The 18,990-nt window shown below is 47.4% G+C and overlaps 1 protein-coding gene across 1 annotated transcript in view; it reads right to left on the bottom strand.

Moving 5' to 3' along the window:
* Positions 1-785: 785 nt before the first annotated feature.
* The window catches only part of EN1 (engrailed homeobox 1), a 55,785-nt gene continuing 37,580 nt past the window's right edge, over positions 786-18,990 (bottom strand). Inside the window, exon 2 of the mRNA XM_077275259.1 lies at positions 786-1,292. Coding sequence (XP_077131374.1) covers positions 976-1,292 — 317 coding nt within the window. The 3' untranslated portion in view covers positions 786-975. The remainder of the gene's footprint in view (positions 1,293-18,990) is intronic.

Here is an 18,990-nt window from a genome sequence, read left to right as displayed (position 1 = left end):
GTATTGAGCATCATGTGGGGCCATTATACAGTATGGAGCATCATGTGGGGCCATTATACAGTATTGAGTGTCATGTGGGGCCATTATAGAGTATTGAGTATAGTGTGGCCATTTTACAGTGTGGAGCAGTGTGTGGCCATTATGCAGTATTGAGTATCATGTGGCCATTATACAGTATTGAGCATCATGTGGGGCCATTATGCAGTATTGAGTATCGTGTGGCCATTATACAGTTTTGAGTATCATGTGGCCATTATACAGTATTGAGCATCATGTGGGGCCATTATACAGTATTGAGTATCGTGTGGCCATTATACAGTATTGAGCATCATGTGGGGCCATTATACAGTAAGGAGCACTGTGTGGCCATATTTTTTTTTGTTTGTAATTATTGTTTATGAAACAGTGTGATCAGCAGTGCTAAATGGGTGTGGTTGGGACATGGATATGGGTGTGACTAGTTGTGAAATGGGTGTGGTCAGAGGCATGGCCTAAAATTTGCCGCAAACTTGCTCCCTCTTTCCCTTCTTCAAAAGTTGGGAGGTACGGATTGACTGCGCCCCTACTTGTATATGTTTGAGGAAAAGGTGTGTGTAAATGGGTGTGGCTTAAAAATGGGTGTGGTTTTCCTACACAAACACAGAACCTGTTAAAAATTTGAATCCCACCCCTGCGTGTAGCCCCTGTCCCGTGTAGCCCCTGTCCCCTGCAACCCCTGTCCCGTGTAGCCACAGTCCCGTGTAGACCTTGTTTTTGTAGCTCTCCATTCCTTGCTTCGGGGGCTGTCACAATGAGTTCAGGAGTCCTGGAATAATTGCTTTATTAGAAAATAAATTACAGCCTCCGATGACCGCCAGTACAATCACCTCCTTATTATCCTCATCATCATCGTCATAATAAAATCTTTGGCTTGATAGGACAGTTGTGCCGCAGGTGGTCTCAGTCTAAAAAAGGTCTCTGAGCCATGGTGCCACCCTAGTCGCTGTCCTCTTTGTCCTGCACGGTGGTCGTGGAGTGGTTGTACAGCCCCTGTGCCATCAAGTGCAGCGCAAGCCCGTTCTTTAGTCCGGACGCCTTCTTGATCTTAGCCCGCTTATTCTGGAACCAGATCTTGATCTGAGACTCGTTGAGGTTGAGCTCTTGGGCCAAGGTCTGGCGCCTCTGCTCCGTGATATAGCGATTGGCCTGGAACTCAGCCTTCAACCGCTGCAGCTGTTCCGCAGTAAAAGCGGTGCGGGGCCGCTTATCCTCCTTATCACTCTTCTTCTTCTTCAGCTTTCGAGTGCGAGGTCCTGCGGAAAAGAGGAGGGGAACACTGATGAAGGGTCTGCAAGAAAAGAGGGAGACACTGATGAAAGGGTCTGCAAGAAAAGAGGGAGACACTGATGAAAGGGTCTGCAAGTAAAGAGGGAGGCACTGATGAAAGGGGCTACAAAAATAGAAGGGAACACTGATGAAGGAGGCTACAAAAAAAGAGGGGGACACTGAATATGAGGAAAGGCTCTATTACTGTAATTCTTATTATGCTTTTAACATATCTAGCATATATTGCAATCGTTTTGGGTTTTTGGGACATCTCCCATTTGCTGTGAAACCATAGTACCACATTTATATTAGGTAGATTGGATATAATTTGATTATATTGTGAGCAGAGAGAAAATTCATTTATTGCAGGAAGGGGGGAATATAATATGTATGTTTATTATGTCAAAGATACACAGTCATGGAGTATGCCACCAATATATCGCAGAAAGCCAAATCTGCTGCCTCTAATCATCAGGACAAATACGTAATTGACAAGTGATGGAATCTGTTGCCGTGGCTTCCACTAATAGGCCGATTGTTGGAGGATGCACAGTGAACGTATGGCATATACACCTTCAATTCCATCACATGGAATATATATACATATATAACTCATAAAATCAACAGGCAGCCCTGGCTAACCAGCCTGACCAAAGAACTGAGACGGGCTTCTAGGATCGCTGAACGGTGATGGAAGAGATCTCGTTCTGCTGAGCACTTCACTGCATAGAAGCAGTCCCTCGCGAGCTTCAAGTCCATGCTCACTGCCGCAAAACAAACTTACTTCTCATCTCTCATATCCTCCCTGACTCACAACCCTAAACAGCTCTTCAACACCTTCAATTCTCTACTCCGTCCCCAAGCATCTCCTCCCTCTCCTCTCATTTCGGCTGAAGAATTTGCCTCTTTCTTTAAGCAGAAGATAGATAATATTAGACAAAGCTTTGGCCCGCAGCCCCCAATGCCCCTCCTCTTGACTTCTCAGCCCTGTTCCAAAGCCAGCTTCTCCACCATGACAGACAATCAGCTCTCCATCATTCTATCAAGATCACATCTCACCACTTGCACTCTTGACCCGCTCCCATCCCACCTCATCCCTAACCTCGCAAAAGTCTTCATCCCAACCCTAACACAACTCTTCAACCTCTCACTTACAAACGGTGTCTTCCTCTCATCCTTCAAACATGCATCAATCACACCTATCCTCAAAAAACCCTCCCTCGACCCATCCTCTGTGTCTAGCTATCGCCCGATATCCCTTCTCCCTTATGCCTCAAAACTACTGGAACAGCATGTCCATCTTGAATTGTCCTCCCACCTCTCCTCCTGCTCCCTCTTTGACCGGTTACAATCTGGCTTCCAAACACATCACTCAACTGAAACTGCCCTAACTAAAGTGACCAATGACCTACTAACCGCCAAGAGCAAGCGACACTATTCTGTCCTCCTCCTCCTGGACCTGTCTTCTGCCTTCGACACTGTGGACCACTCCCTCCTGTTACAGATTCTCTCATCTCTTGGCATCACAGACTTGGCCCTATCCTGGATCTCATCATATCTAACAGACCGGACATTCAGTGTCTCCCTCTCCCACACCACCTCCTCATCTCGCCCCTTGTCTGTCGGTGTTCCCCAAGGCCCAGTTCTAGGACCCCTACTCTTCTCATCTACACCTTCGGCCTGGGACAGCTCCTAGAATCCCACGGTTTATCTCTACGCTGATGACACGCAGATCTACCTATCTGGACCCGACCTCACTTCCTTACTGACCAAAATCCCACAATGTCTGTCTGCTATTTCATCTTTCTTTTCTGCTCGTTTTCTAAAACTGAACATGGACAAAACAGAATTCATCATCTTTCCCCCACCTCACTCTACCCCTCCACCCGACCTATCCATCAATGTCAATGGCTGCTCACTTTCCCCGGTCCCGCACGCTTGGTGCCTCGGGGTGATCCTTGACTCTACCCTCTCTTTCAAGCCACATATCCAAGCCCTTGCCTCCTCTTGCCGATTCCAACTCAAAAACATTTTCCGCATCCGTGCATTCCTTGACCATGAAAACACAAAAACACTAGTACATGCCCTTATCACCTCCTGCCTCGACTACTGCAACCTCCTACTCTCTGGCCTCCCCTCTAGCACTCTGGCACCACTCCAATCCATCCTAAACTCTGCTGCCCAACTAATCCACCTGTCTCCCCGTTACTCCCCAGCCTCTCCTCTCTGCCAGGCCCTTCACTGGCTTCCTATTGCCCAGAGGCTACAGTTCAAAACACTAAAAATGACATACAAAGCCATTCACAATCTGATCATCTCATGATCTCCTTCTCTACTCCTCTCTCATCTCTTCCTCCCACAACTGCATCCAAGACTTCTCACGTGCTTCCCCTATACTCTGGAACTCTCTACCCCAACACATCAGGCTCTCACCTACCACGGAAACCTTCAAAAGGAACCTGAAGACCCACCTCTTCCGACAAGCCTCCAACCTGCAGTGATCCCCAGACTACTGAACCGCCGCATGACCAGCTCTACCCTCACCTAGTGTATCCTCACCCATCCCCTGTAGACTGTGAGCCCTCGCGGGCAGAGTCCTCTCTCCTCCTGTACTTGTGTGTGCCTTGTTGTACTCATGTTTATTGTACTTGTCTATATTTGCCCCGTTCACATGTAAAGCGCCATGGAATAAATGGTGCTATAAAAATTAATAATAAAAAAATAATAATATATATACCCCAGTACGGTCACTGCCAGCTCCACAATAACAAAATGAACTCGTTGCCACCACAAATGGTTTATACAGGCCAAATGGACGCCCATTACAAGCAGCATATGGCTTTAGAGTGCGGTTTATAGAGCAAGAGGAAGAGAGCTATTACATTTTATGTTTAATCCAGAAAGATAGGCAGTGTTATATTTTTTTTTAATAAAAATGATACAAAATGGGAGCAAAACAAAACGATATATGGAGGCAGGCCCTAGGATGGAGAATCAGTACGAACCCACAGCGAACTCCCAAGCACTGACAAAAGACCCTAACCCAATTTATGCTTCTTACTAGTTCAAAGTTATGCCCATATTCCTCCCTTTATTGAGCACATGTAGGGGCTGATGGTGGATTGTGCTGGGTCTGGTAGAATTTTATCAGATCCCCAACTTACAAGATGTCTTCGCCCCCGGAGGTCCTAGGCTGGAGATATTGTCGTCAGGCTCGAACTAGCCCACAGAGGAATCCCCCGGTGGGCCCCAGTGGAGATCTAGGCCCTCAACCTTACTGTATGGGCAGTATTGTCATAATTTACTTGATTCTCTCTGTACAGAAAAAAGCTGAATCCCATCATTCATTAACCAAACTAACCAGTTCATTATTATATAGAGATATAGGTAAATCTGTGAACCAGGGTCAAGTAATATTTGTTTGCAGGTGAAAAGTGGGCCCCCCCAAAGTCAATGTTATTGGTGGGCCCTTGGCACCCCAGTTCAACACTGATTGTCGTCATATTTTTATGGTGATTTTAATTTTGGTAGGGATAAAACATGGCGTGGATCGCATCATATATGGGACCGTTATTAAGTAGGAGGGGTTCTAGTGGCCCCACGGTGATGTAAGCGAATGCGTCACGACCATCCCTTCACTATGATGCCAAAAATGTAACTCCCATAATTATCAAATTGATGCAAATCCCAATATTCCTATCTGGACACTGGAGATAGAATGGTAGCTGGAATTGTACAGTTTTCTTTCGTCATAGGAATTTCTTTCTTGGGGAACATTTTTCTCCTCCTATGTGTAAACACATCTCAGCCTTGATGTCTGTTTTCCTCAGCAGTTATACTGTTTTAATCCCCTGTCTACAGCAGGAGGTCTCTGCTTCAAAGGTTGTTTTAAACAGTTTCCATCTCCCTTCCCCAAATGTTCAATGGGAAGCATTCTTCATATACAGTATGAAGAGTCAGCTATTTCACCATTCTGGAGAGGTATCATGGACTTAAGGTTCTCTCTGTGACATATTACACACGGGGCCCAATCATTCCTGGCAATCACAGCCAACTACTGGTCACCGCAGATTACTGACCGCTGCCGACTAAAAATCATAGATCACTGTGCAGAGGAAGAAAATCAACCAAAAACACTTTCATTATGCTACAATCAACTACAATGTAACATCAGGTAAGATTCCTATGTAAAGTATACAGAGATATAATGATGAAAAGAGTGTACAGATATATAATGGGGAGGAGCGTACAAATATATAACGGGGAGGAGCATACAGATATATAATGGGGAGGAGCGTACAGATATATATAATGGGGAGGAGCATACAGATATATAACGGGGAGGAGCTTACAGAAATATAATGGAGAGGAACTTACAGATATGTAATGGGGAGGAGCGTACAGATATATAAGGGAGGAGCGTACAGATATATAACGGGGAGGAGCGTACAGATATATAACGGGGAGGAGCTTTTGTGCATTACTGCCCTTTTCCAACATGGGTCTTTGGTCTCATGTGCACTTGTCTTCCTGCTATAAAACTCCACCCCAGCCTTCAGTCTGTGCTAGATTATTCTGCATTGCATCCAGCTCCTGATTACTCCCTGGCCTTGCACCTGCACCTGCTCCAGTGAACCTGTGTTGGAGTTCCTGCTACTCTGCTCTGAGTTCCTGCTGCATACACCAGTGTTCAGTAATCCTCCTTCATCTGCTGCTCGTGTTACTTCCATCTGCATTTGCTGGACATGTAAGCTGTTTCTGCTCTGCAAAACCTGAGACTATCACCCAGGCCTCCCTGGTTGAGCTAAGATATGATGTGAACTGCCTTATAGCATATCTATCTGTGTCTGGACTAAGTCAAGGATCTATTCGTGTCAAGTTTCCTCAAGTATAACTGTGCTTCATAGACTTTCTGTTTGTTTGCATCTACCTCTGAAGTTTCCTATTGACTGCTGAGCTGCGTTTATTATTTGCACCAAGTGTTGTGGACTTGAGTTTCTCTCTGCACCTGCTTGAATCACCGTGTGATAATATAAACTTTACCACTTATAAAACTGTGTCCTGTTGTCTTGTTCCACGCAAAGAGTCTCCTGAATTATCCCCTATAATTATTACAGGATAATCTAGCCATAAAAAAAAGGAGACTGCTGGAACAATGACTGCAGAGAGCAGATTAGAGCAGGTGTTTTCCATAATTAGATCACTGCAGAAAGATGTGGAAGGTCTGCAAAAGAAGTTTGGAAGCTTTGAACACAATCAACAAGTGTTTGGACAAACTTTGCAGGACTTAAGCAATCGCATGGCAGCCCAGGAAAACAAACTTGCTGGCATAGAGTCCCAGTATGGACGGGCTTTTCAGGACATAAGCACGCAAATAGCTGCACAAGTGACTTTACCCTATGGGCAACCGCCACCAGCTAGCCCACCTAAGTTGCCCCTATTCAGACTTAATGGTGATCGCGACAAATTTCGTGGCTTTGTGAATCAATGTATGCTATATTTTGATGTGCATGCTGACCGTTTTCCTAATGATAGATCCAAAGTATTGTGTGTAATAATGCTACTGACCTCACGAGCGCTCGCCTGGGCGAATCCGATGATTGAGTCTCGTGACCCATGGTTAAATGACTTGGATGATTTCTTGGCCGCTATGGCATTAATGTTTGATGATCCTAATCGCCATGCAACCGCTGAATCTGCTTTTTTGTCTTTACGCCAGGCTAAACGTTCTGTTTTTGAGTATGCCACTGAATTCAGGAGATTGGCGGTAGATACCAATTGGGACAGTTATGCACAATTGCCTATTTTTAAAAGGGGTCTGTCTAGTATTGTAAAAGATGAACTAGCTCGCTCAGAGTCACCACAAGAACTAGAGACATTTATACAGCATTGTGTGAGCATAGACATTCGCCTTACTGAGCGTAGGCAGGAGAAGTTTGCTGCATATAACAGTATTTCTAACTTTTCCCTTCCTTCCAAAGAGCCTGCAGGTAAAACCTCTCGGGAGGTGGAGGAGGTTCCCATGCAAATTGATTCCGTTCAGAGACGCGAGATCAATGAGCGCCGGGAGCATCACCTTCGTGAAAGTCTATGTTTCTACTGCGGCCAGTCTGACCACTTCTTGATCAATTGTCCTAAGTGTCCTAGACAGCCTAACAAGGTGCTAGCAGCAATAGGGGAGTATGACAACTGTGATGATGAATCTGACATCTCTGAATGTAGCCTGCCTTTAAACGCTGTATTCCATTCACTTTCTATGACTTCACCCCCCAAGGAGCTGAAGGAGAAGAACTCTCACTGTTCTCTCCCTATTAAGATCCTGTGTTCAGGACAGTGGATTTCCAGTTCAGCTATGATTGACTCTGGTGCAGGTGGCAATTTCATGGATATCGCATTTGCCAAGGAACATGGTATTAAAATTCAGCAAAGAGCCTCTCCAATTACCATGGAAACAGTGGATGGGTCACCTTTAATCTCTGGGCCTGTGGATCAGGAGACCGTACCCCTTGAAATTTTGTTGGAGCCTAATCATCAGGAGCAACTTTCTTTCTTGCTAATTTCTTCTCATTTTCCTGTGATTTTAGGCATTCCTTGGTTGCGTTCTCAGAACCCAATTATCAACTGGGAGACAAAGGAGATTATCTTTCCAACAAGGAGCAACTCAGCATTAACAGAAGCTGTCCCCGAGTCCACATGTACAGGTATCTTCTTTACCTCCAGCATTTAAAGAGTTCTCTGACCTCTGTGACAAGAATAATGCAGATCAACTTCCTCCACGCATGCATTATGACTGTTCCATTGAGTTGCTTCCTGGGGCAGATATTCCTTTTGGTCACGTATACCCTTTGGCAGCACCTGAGCTTCAAGCCTTAAAGGAGTATATTGATGAAAATCTGGCCAAAGGCTTCATATGTCCTTCTTCCTCACCAGCAGGGGCACCCATTTTTTTTGTAAAGAAGAAGGATGGGACCCTGAGACCCTGTGTTGACTATCGGGAACTCAATAAGGTAACCGTACGAAACCGTTACCCTTTGCCTCTGATTCCCGAATTACTGGAAAGAGTCCGCCATGCTAAGGTGTTCTCTAAGCTGGATCTTCGTGGGGCTTATAATTTGGTGCGTATGCAGCGCCCCAGAGACCTGGTCGTTGCAGTAATGCCGCTCTGCCACTCAGGGGAGTGATGTTACGTCTGCACAAAAGGAGTTCACCTGACCAGGTATCACAGTCAAACACTACATTTCACACTTCAGCCACCAGGGGGAGCAAAAGGTTCTATGTATTAGGCCACTCCTCAGACTTGGGTAAAACTGGGGGCTGGATAGGAAGTTAGACAGAAGCTGACTGGGTTGGATCCAGGCAACATCCTGTGGCAGAGGGTGTTGCGGGGGAAGATTCAGGGGGGTCTCTGTCAGGGGTGGGATCCTGACAGTGACGTAGTGAACAGGACAGATTGTTACGGAGCCGTGCCTGCACTCGAATGCGGTGGCATCTTAAGAAAGGAAACGAAGCGAGATATATTGTGGAGAAGTGAGAAACGAGATCGCAGCAAAAAGGAGATAAAGCCAGTAGGAGTCATGCCCCGAGATCGGCAACATCCTACTGAGGCGCGTAGCCGGTGGCCGGAACGCCGAGGAAGTATTGGGCTCCAAGCAGTACTTCAAACAGTGGCAGGACAGTTGATTATAGGTTGGCTGTCTCACCTAAAACACCTAAGCAGACATAGGGGGCAATTGTGGGAGAGAGGCGACGCTAGGGTCCCGGAAGAACTCCAGGCCAACCCGTCATACGGGTGCATCCTAGCCATATCATCTGGGGGACGGAGAAAGAACATCAGAACAGATACGAGTTGTGAGAAAGAACATCAGAAACAGACACAACAGTTGTGAGGACTATCCCGTGGTGCTCAGCAGGGAGGTACTACAACACACAGGCGCTAGAAGGTAGGCACTGATTTCCACCTGCAAAGGAAACTCTGGATGTGCCTTCGGACCGGCCGGTCTCAGCCAGCCATGTTAGCAGTACTCTGGATTGCGGATCCCGATGCCTTCAGGAAAGAGGTAAAGAGACTGCAACCCTGTGTCCTCGTTATTCATCGCGACCTGCACCACGCACCATCATCACACCTTTCATTGGACGCCCCTTAGCAGGGTCACGGACCGGGTCTAGACACCGTGACAACCTCAGGACTGAGACTGAGAGGCCCGGTACTGAGTACCCCACGGCCCTGTGTCTGGGGGCGCTCCACGTATTCGTCCAGGGGATGAGTGGAAGACAGCATTCAGATGCCGGTATGGACACTTTGAATCTCTTGTGATGCCCTTCGGGCTTTGTAACGCCCCTGCAGCATTTCAACACCTTATTAATGACATCTTCAGAGATTTGTTGGACCAGTTTGTGGTGATCTATTTGGACGATATACTAATCTTTTCTGACTCTCTACAGGAACATGAAGAACATGTCAAAACTGTTTTAAGACGTCTGAAAGAGAACCAACTGTTTATCAAGCTGGAGAAATGCGAGTTCCATCATTCTGAGGTACAGTTCTTGGGTTATATCATCTCTCCCCAGGGGCTGAACATGGATTCTGGTAAGATTCAGGCTATCCTTGACTGGCCGGCACCCAAGAACGTTAAGGAGGTCCAACGTTTTATTGGTTTTGCAAATTTCTACGCTTCATTCGAAATTTTTCTGATATTGTCCGTCCCATTACTTCCTTGACAAAGAAGGAAAAGCCCTTTAAGTGGTCATCACAGGCTCAAGAAGCTTTTGATCGGCTGAAGATCTGTTTCACATCAGCACCGCTGTTGATACACCCAGATCCAACACATCCTTTCATTGTGGAGGTGGACGCTTCTGATTATGCTTTGGGGGCTATTCTCTCCCAAAGAACTGGAGAGAAGGGTCTGCTACATCCTTGTGCTTTCTTTTCCCGTAGACTAACCTCAGCAGAGAAGAATTACGACGTGGGAGACAAGGAATTGCTGGCTATTATTGCGGCTTTCAAAGAATGGAGGCATCATCTGCAAGGAGCTGCACAACAGATCATAGTTGTCACGAACCCCTGACTGCTTCCACCAATATGTCAGGGATCCACACCATGACCGTCACCCCTACGTCACGGATCGGGGTGACTTTAGGCTAACAGACGGCTATCACATGTGCAGGGGGGCTTATCTTAGTTATCCCTCCACTCCACAATGTGATAAAAAGACACACACAAGGCTATTGACCTCTTAGTTTACAGCAGGGGCTTATTCTACGTATCCCACTGCTCTTCAATATACCACGAACTGCAGGGACTTGTGTATCCCGCTTACAGTTCCACTTAACACTTGCAGCTCTCTGGCGCCCCCCTAACTCTCAGGTCAGATTAGGTACTGCACCTAGGGTAATTAGTCGCCAGAAAGGCTGCCTGTTATGTACTGGCTATTGGGCACGCTGCAGCGACGCGATAAACTACTACCACTCAGGCAGGAACAATAATTATCAATGCCGCAGTCGCTACAACACCCAAAAGCCTGCACACGGTATTGCTGCCACAAGCTCCGATTAAACGGGTCCGAAGCTAACCCAACACAGTAGCGTAATTCCCTTCAAGAGACAGGGTACGTTTTAGAGCAGGAGAACGAATCTAGTATTAATTATTATACTCCATAAAGTTTAGGCAGTGCTTTATCAAAATATTTTACAAAGATGTTACAAAAGAGACAATTGCAATTATGTACAAGGTAATTATAAAAAACAGGGATTACAATAAGAAAATAACACTTACATGTGGTCAGATCATTTATGGCAATCAGGCTAGTGGAGTTTCCATCTGTCCCAGTGCATTAGGACTTGCAGTCAGGGCTCTTCAGGTAAAAAACAAAAAACTGCCTGCTGGAAGCTTGCCAGAAACTTATAACCTGCAGCCTGTGACATCACCAAAAACGGTTGAGTTACGATCGCCCTCCTCTTTCTTCAGTCTTAGTAATTGTCATACAGTTTTTCTAATGCTTGTATCTCTGCTCCAGAACATGTCATAGTCATAACAAACCCAGCATTCATCTCGTACTAACGTTGGCATTCTAATGAGATCAAATATGTCCTATCTGTGATGCATATTTACAGAGAAATCCCTACTTCTTTATCAGATGGAGTTAGAAGCCCGTGTTTAGAGTGGCGGATAGATCCACCGAGGGAGATTAAGAATATATATTTTCCTGTTCCTAACTTAAATGGTTTGCCTAATATCTTACAAAAACAGAACACAGGACTTTCATGGATTCTGGAAGCTTCTCTACCAGTTTAAGCTGGTCACTTTCCACTGCAGGGATGCCGGTCGTAAATACCTTGGCGAGGGGGATGAGGGCTTTGGAGCTGAAAGTCAGGAATTCGCAGCTACAAGCCATAAAAGCTGTTGCAGAATCACTCCAAGAAGGGGGGCTTAGCCCACAGCAAGCTAGCAACAGAAACTAAACTTATATGATATTTCATACCATATCGTGACAATAGTGCCAACTGACCATCGCAATCTAGAGTTCCTTAGATCCGCTAGATGTCTTTCTCCTCATCAGGCTCGTTGGAAATTATTCTTAAATCAATTTAACTTTGTTATCTCGTACCGTCCAGGTTCTCGTAATGGGAAGGCTGATGCTTTATCCCGAATCCATGCTGCGGATTCCTACCTGGAGCCCCGTCCAAGACCATTCTATCTGATGCCAATTTCATCGGAGTTATCCACGATCAGGACTTGTGGAAGGAGTGCAGGGAGGCCTATGAAGGTGATGTATTTCTGGCCAACCCACCTGTGGATATTAATCTTGTCTTTAAGGGTGGCATGTGGTTCAGAGATCGACGTATCTACGTCCCGGAGGTCGTCCGTCTGCAGATCCTCAAGTTGGTACATGACTCCAAGTTGGCTGGTCACAGGGGTGTACAGAAGACACAAGAGTTCCTGAGCCGATTCTTCTGGTGGCCAACTTGCCTGAAGGATACCAAGGACTATGTTCTCTCTTGCGAGGTATGTGCCCGTTACAAGACTCCTCATGTGGCACCTACGGGTCTTCTACAACCATTACCTGTTCCATACCACCCTTGGGGGTCTATATCAATGGACTTTATTGTGGAGCTGCCTACATCGGGGGGCATGAATACAATCATGGTGGTAGTTGATCGCCTGACTAAAGCTGCTCATTTTGTTCCGTGCACCGGCCTCCCCTCTGCTAAAGATACAGTGAACTTGGTTATACAGAATGTCTTTCGGTTGCATGGGGTGCCGGATGAGATCATCTCTGACCGTGGAGTACAGTTCACTTCAAGAATCTGTAAGGGGTTTTGCTCTGTACTCAATATTAATGTCTGTCTCTCTTCTGCTTACCATCCCCAGACAAATGGTCAGACTGAGCGTACCAACCAGACGCTGGAACAATATCTAAGATGCTATGTTAGCCATCTCCAGGATGATTGGTTGGAGTTGTTGCCGTTAGCCGAATTTTCATATAATAATTCTCAGAGTGCCTGCACTACATTTACACCTTTCTTTGCCAATCTGGGTTATCATCCATGTATCTTACCTAGGTCTCCAATTAATTCTCCGGTTCCGGCAGTGGAGGAAAGGCTGACTGCGATGAGACAAAATCTGGAGGTTCTGAAGGAATCCCTGACCACGGCTCAAGAACGTTATAAGAGATCAGCTGATAGATTCCGTAAACCTGCACCCATGTTCAAGGTAGGAGATTCCATGTGGTTAGCAACTAAGAATCTGAAGTTAAATGTTCCTTCACAAAAACTTGGACAGAAATTCATTGGCCCTTTCAAGATCAACAGTATTGTGAGCTCTGTGGCCTGCCGGCTGAAGCTGCCTAGGACTATGAAGGTACACCCAGTTTTTCATGTATCTTTACTAAAGCCTGTATCTCCTAATACCTTCCAGGGACGTGTTGTGCCACCTCCGCAGCCTGTGGTGATTGATGGGCAAGAACAATTCGTGGTGGAGGAAATTATTGATTCCAGGATTCGCAGGAATCGGCTCCAATATCTGATAAGATGGCAGGGATATCCCCCTGAGGAAGACTCTTGGGAACCTGTGGAAAACATCAATGCCCAACAGAAGATTTCTCGTTTTCATCAGAGATTCCCTGAGAAACCAGGTCCAGGATCGTCCTGAGGCCACTTCTAAGGAGGGAGTAATGTCAGGACTCTGAACATTTTTTACCTTTTGTGCATTACTGCCCTTTTCCAACATGGCGTCTTTGGTCTCATGTGCACTTGTCTTCCTGCTATAAAACTCCACCCCAGCCTTCAGTCTGTGCTAGATTATTCTGCTTTGCATCCAGCTCCTAATTACTCCCTGGCCTTGCACCTGCACCTGCTCCTGTGAACCTGTGTTGGAGATCCTGCTACTCTGCTCTGAGTTCCTGCTGCATACACCAGTGTTCAGTAATCCTCCTTCATCTGCTGCTCGTGTTTACTTCATCTGCATTTGCTGGACATGTAAGCTGTTTCTGCTCTGCAAAACCTGAGACTATCACCCAGGCCTCCCTGGTTGAGCTAAGATATGATGTGAACTGCCTTATAGCATATCTATCTGTGTCTGGACTAAGTCAAGGATCTATTCGTGTCAAGTTTCCTCAAGTATAACTGTGCTTCATAGACTTTCTGTTTGTTTGCATCTACCTCTGAAGTTTCCAATTGACTGCTAAGCTGCGTTTATTATTTGCACCAAGTGTTGTGGACTTGAGTTTCTCTCTGCACCTGCTTGAATCACCATGTGATAATATAAACTTTACCACTTACAAAACTGTGTCCTGTTGTCTTGTTCCACGCAAAGAGTCTCCTGAATTATCCCCTATAATTATTACAGTACAGATATATAACGGGGAGGAGTGTAGAGATATATAATGGGGGAGCGGACAGAAATATAATGGGGAGGAGCGTACAGATATATAATGGGGAGGAGCGTACAGATATATAACGGGGAGGAGACTACAGATATATAACGGGGGGAGCATACAGACATATTACGGGGAGGAGCGTACAGATATATAACGGGGGGAGCGTACAGATATATAACGGGGAGGAGCGTACAGATATATAACAGGGGAGCGTACAGACATATTACGGGGAGGAGCGTACAGATATATAATGGAGAGGAACATACAGATATATAACGGGGAGGAACGTACAGATACTGTATATAGCGGAGAGGAGCGTACAAATATATAATAGGGAGGAGCATACAAATATATAACGGCGAGGAGCGTACAGATATATAACGGGGAGGAGCGTACAAATATATAACGGGGAGGAGCGTACAGATATATAACGGGGAGGAGCGTACAGATATATAATGGGGAGGAGCGTACAGATATATAAAGGGGAGGAGCATACAGATATATACTGGGGAGGAGAGTACAGATATATAACAGAGAGGAGCATACAGATATATAATGGGGAGGAGCGTATAGATATATAACGTGGAAGAGCGTACAGATATATAATGGGGAGGAGCGTACAGATATATAATGGGGAGGAGCGTACAGATATATAACGGGGAGGAGCGTACAGATATATAATGGGGAGGGGCGTACAGATATATAACGTGGAAGAGCGTACAGATATATAACGGGGAGGAGCGTACAGATATATAACGGGGAGGAGCGTACAGATATATGGAGCGCCCCCACACCGCCGCAGGGCCGAGGGGTACCCGGAGCCGGGCTTCTGAGTCTCAGTTCTGGGGTTGTCACGGTGGCTAGACCCGGTCCGTGGCCCTGTCTGTCAGTGGGGGACGTCCGGTGCAATAAGTGGTGTTGTAACGGTGCAGTTGTGGGGTGCAGGTCGCGGTAAATAATGAGGACACCAGGTTGCAGTCTCTTTACCTCTTTACTGAAGGTTTTGGAGACCTCAGTCCAGAGCGCTGTTAACTGGGTTGTCAGAGACCGGCCGGTCCAAAGGCACATCAGAAGTTCTCTTTACAGGTGGGAATCAGTGTCTACCTGCTAGCACTGAGTGTTGTAGTTCTTCCCTGCTGAGCTCCCGGGATAGTCCTCACAACTGTTTCTGTCTGTCTCTGATGTTCGCTTTCTCCGTCCCCCAGATGATATGGTAGGACGCACCCGTATGACGGGGTAGGCCTGGAGTTCTTCCGGGACCCTAGAGTCGCCCCTCTCCCACAGCTGCCTCCGTTGTCTGCTTAGGTGTTAAGTGAGACAGCCAACCTGTAATTAGCTGTCCGGCCGTGGTTTGCAGTAGTACTTAAAGTCTCTTACTTGCTCGGCGTTCCGGCCACCGACTGTTTGCACCTCAGAAGGATGTTGCCTCGGTCTAACAGCACGACTCCTTCTGGTTCTAATTCCTCTTTACTGTATTCCCGTTGTTCACTGGTTTGTTCTGCTCTGAGGAGTCTGCCAGGATCCCATCCCTGACAGGTCCTCTCACTAGCTCTTCCCAGCTACTTCTCCCTGTCTTCCTGTCCAACCCCCAGTTTTTACCAGAGTTGTGAGGAGTGGCCTACTAGATAGGACCACCCCCCCTGGTGGCCGGAGTGTGAAGTGTGGTGTGAGTGTACCTGGTCAGAGAAACTCCTTAGTGCAATCAGACGTACCATAGCTCCCCATAGTGGCGGAGCCACAGTACTGCAACAACCAGGACTCTGGGGTGCTGCACTCCCCCCGGTTAAATCCAGTACTCCGGGACTGGGAAAACAAGAACAATAATACATGTTAACAGGAAACACACAAATTTTTGAAATAGCATAACAATTGAACATAACTATGCTTCCCTTTACGGGAGGTGAGGATTCTTGAACGTTGCAAAAGTTAGGTCATGCACAGTTTATGACTCTCAGTTCAGTGGTTGAAACAGCGGGGACCCCGGGTAAACAAAGGGGTCCCCCTTATGAAAGTTTTTGAGCAATTCACCGTCCATTACTCTAGTGTCCATTTAAAAACCTGTAACAAAAAGATATGCATACAAACATTTTCAATTAAATAGCAGCCCTTATCAATACCTCCAAGTTTTGTAGCGGAGGGGAGTTTGATTTTGAGTGCTGCGTGTGGACCTTCGCAGCGCAGGGGTTGCTATTGGCCTAACAGGGCCCGCTATGCTTGCTACCGCTGGTGTAGTGCACTGTCTTCTAACTACACTTCTAGTGAGTCTGGGTAGCACTGGCAGGTTGGGGCTCTCAGAGCTGCGGTTATCAACAGTGGGTACAGCAGATTCACTGATAGCAGAGGGAGGATTTGCCGGCTCAATGGTTGGCATGGCTTCATCAGGTAAGGCTTGTTGAGGTAGCGGGGCCAGATGATCTGGTACCACCATCGTTTCTGGCGGGTCCGGCTGTTCAAACATTATGACAGGTACCACGACGGCTTGGTTTATCTGAGTCCAGGACTGGGGAAAGTCACCAAGGACAGTATGGAACATCTTCTCCTTTTCCACCGGCGGGGAGATTTCTGGGGCCGTGCCCCTCTCTTTTAACTTATCGGGGCAGACTTTAAGGTGATCCCTGGATACCGCTGTCGAGGTCTCCCCTCTGTCCTTGCTGATGAGACAGACCTTTGTGTTGTCGAAGTCGGATGGCAGGATGGTATACGGTTCTGCTTCCCATTGGTCATCGAGCTTGTGTAATCTCCTCTTTCGTTTAAGTACTTGCTCACCAGGTGACAGGGGAATCGCAGGAGCGTGTTGGTTGTAGTCCCTTTCTTGCTTCTGCCTAGCCTGGGCGAGACTTCTCTCTACACACTCCTGTACTTCGCGGTACCTTCGCTGCCTTTCTGCATCCCAATCTGCATCCGGCGAGGTATCTTCGGGTACTAGGACCCCCATGTCCAGATCAACGGGTAACCGACTAGACCTTCCTCGCATCAGGTACGCTGGAGTACAGTTGGTGGAACTTACTGGGATGTGGTTGTACATATCCACCAAGTCAGGCAACTTTGTCAGCCACAGGTTCCGTTCCTCCACAGGCAAGGTCTTCAATAAATCGATTACTACCTGGTTCATCTTCTCGCACATCCCGTTGGTTTGAGGGTGGTACGGTGTAGTTCTGATCTTCTTACACCCGTACAACTGGCAGAATTCTTGGAACACTTCCGCTTCGAATGCAGGCCCCTGATCGGTCAGTACTTTCTCTGGGTAGCCATGGGGCCTACAAAAGTGCTGCTGGAAGGCCCTGGCGGCAGTCCTAGCTGTTAGATCCTTGACAGGCACAACCACCAAAAACCTGGAGTAGTGGTCCACGATGGTAAGGGCGTAGATATAGCCCGACCGGCTAGGTGTCAGCTTCACATGATCCAGCGCGACCAGTTCGAGCGGCCGTTTGGTGATGATAGGCCGCAGGGGAGCCCGTTGACTGTCACGGTCCTTCCTGCGCAGACTACATGGACCACACTCCCGACACCACTTCTCAATGGTTCTCTTCATGCCAATCCAATAGAACCTCCCTCGGAGCAGCTTCTCCAGCTTCCTCTATCCGAAGTGTCCGGCTCCATCATGGTATGCTCCCAGAACCATTGGCGCATCTCGCCTCGGCACCACTATCTGCCACACCAATTCATGAGTACGTGGGTCGATGCTCCTCCTGCACAACTTGCCATCATGGATAAACAGTTTGCTTCTCCCCTTCCACAGCTGTTGGGTTTCTTGTGGATCATCTGGGCCAGGGTGCAACCCAGCCTGCGTCAAGAGTTCCTTCACCTGACGGACCGCGGGGTCACTATCCTGGGTTTCTGCCCATCCGTGGTGGGGCAGGGGATTCAGCGTGGCATCCGGTTGGTTCTTGTGCCTGTTCTTCACATGGTGAGAGTTCTGAGTGGCTTTGGGGCGATGGAAGGCAGGCAGCTCCACCTCTTCAAGTGCCTCCGGGTCTTCTCCCACTTCTGGTAAATTGGGCATTCGGGACAGAGCATCGGCATTGGCATTCTGGTGTCCTGCCCGATATTTGATGGTGAAATCATAGTTGGACAGCCGGGCCATCCACCGCTGTTCCAAAGCCCTGAGTTTGGCAGTATCCAGATGCGTTAGCGGATTGTTGTCCGTGAAGACGGTGAATTTCGCGGAGGCCAGGTAGTGCTTAAACCTCTCTGTCACTGCCCAGACAAGGGCAAGGAATTCCAGTTTGAAGGAACTGTAGTTGTCAGGGTTCCTTTCCGTGGGACGGAGTTTCCTGCTGGCGTAAGCGATCACTCTTTCTTTGCCTTTCTGGACTTGAGACAGCACGGCTCCTAGTCCCACATTACTGGCATCTGTGTACAGCACAAACGGTTGGTCGTATTCGGGGTAAGCCAGTACCTCTTCTCCCGTCAGCGCCGACTTCAAGCAGGTGAAGGATTCCTCCAGCTCCCCGTTCCAGTCAAAGGGGGTGTTCTTCCCCTTGGTCTTCTTTGGTTGGCCCACCAACAGGTTTTGCAAGGGTGCGGCCTTCTTGGTGAAGTCTTTAATGAACCTCCGGTAATAGCCTACCAGCCCGAGGAACTGCCGGACTTCGTGGAGGTCACTGGGCTTTGGCCAGTCCTTGATCACTGTGACCTTGTCGGGGTCTGGGGCCACTCCTTCAGCGCTCACCACATGGCCCAGGTACTGCACTTTAGGTTTCAGCAGATGACACTTGGACGGTTTCACTTTTAGGCCGAAGTTGGACAAGGCCTCAAACACCTCGGCCAGGTGCTTCAGATGGTCTTCGTAGGTTTTAGAGAAGACTAT

This window comes from Ranitomeya variabilis, chromosome 7, assembly GCF_051348905.1.
Source record: "Ranitomeya variabilis isolate aRanVar5 chromosome 7, aRanVar5.hap1, whole genome shotgun sequence".
NCBI lineage: Eukaryota > Metazoa > Chordata > Amphibia > Anura > Dendrobatidae > Ranitomeya > Ranitomeya variabilis.
Note: the sequence above shows the minus strand (reverse complement) of the source record. Positions and strands in the feature narration are given on the sequence as shown.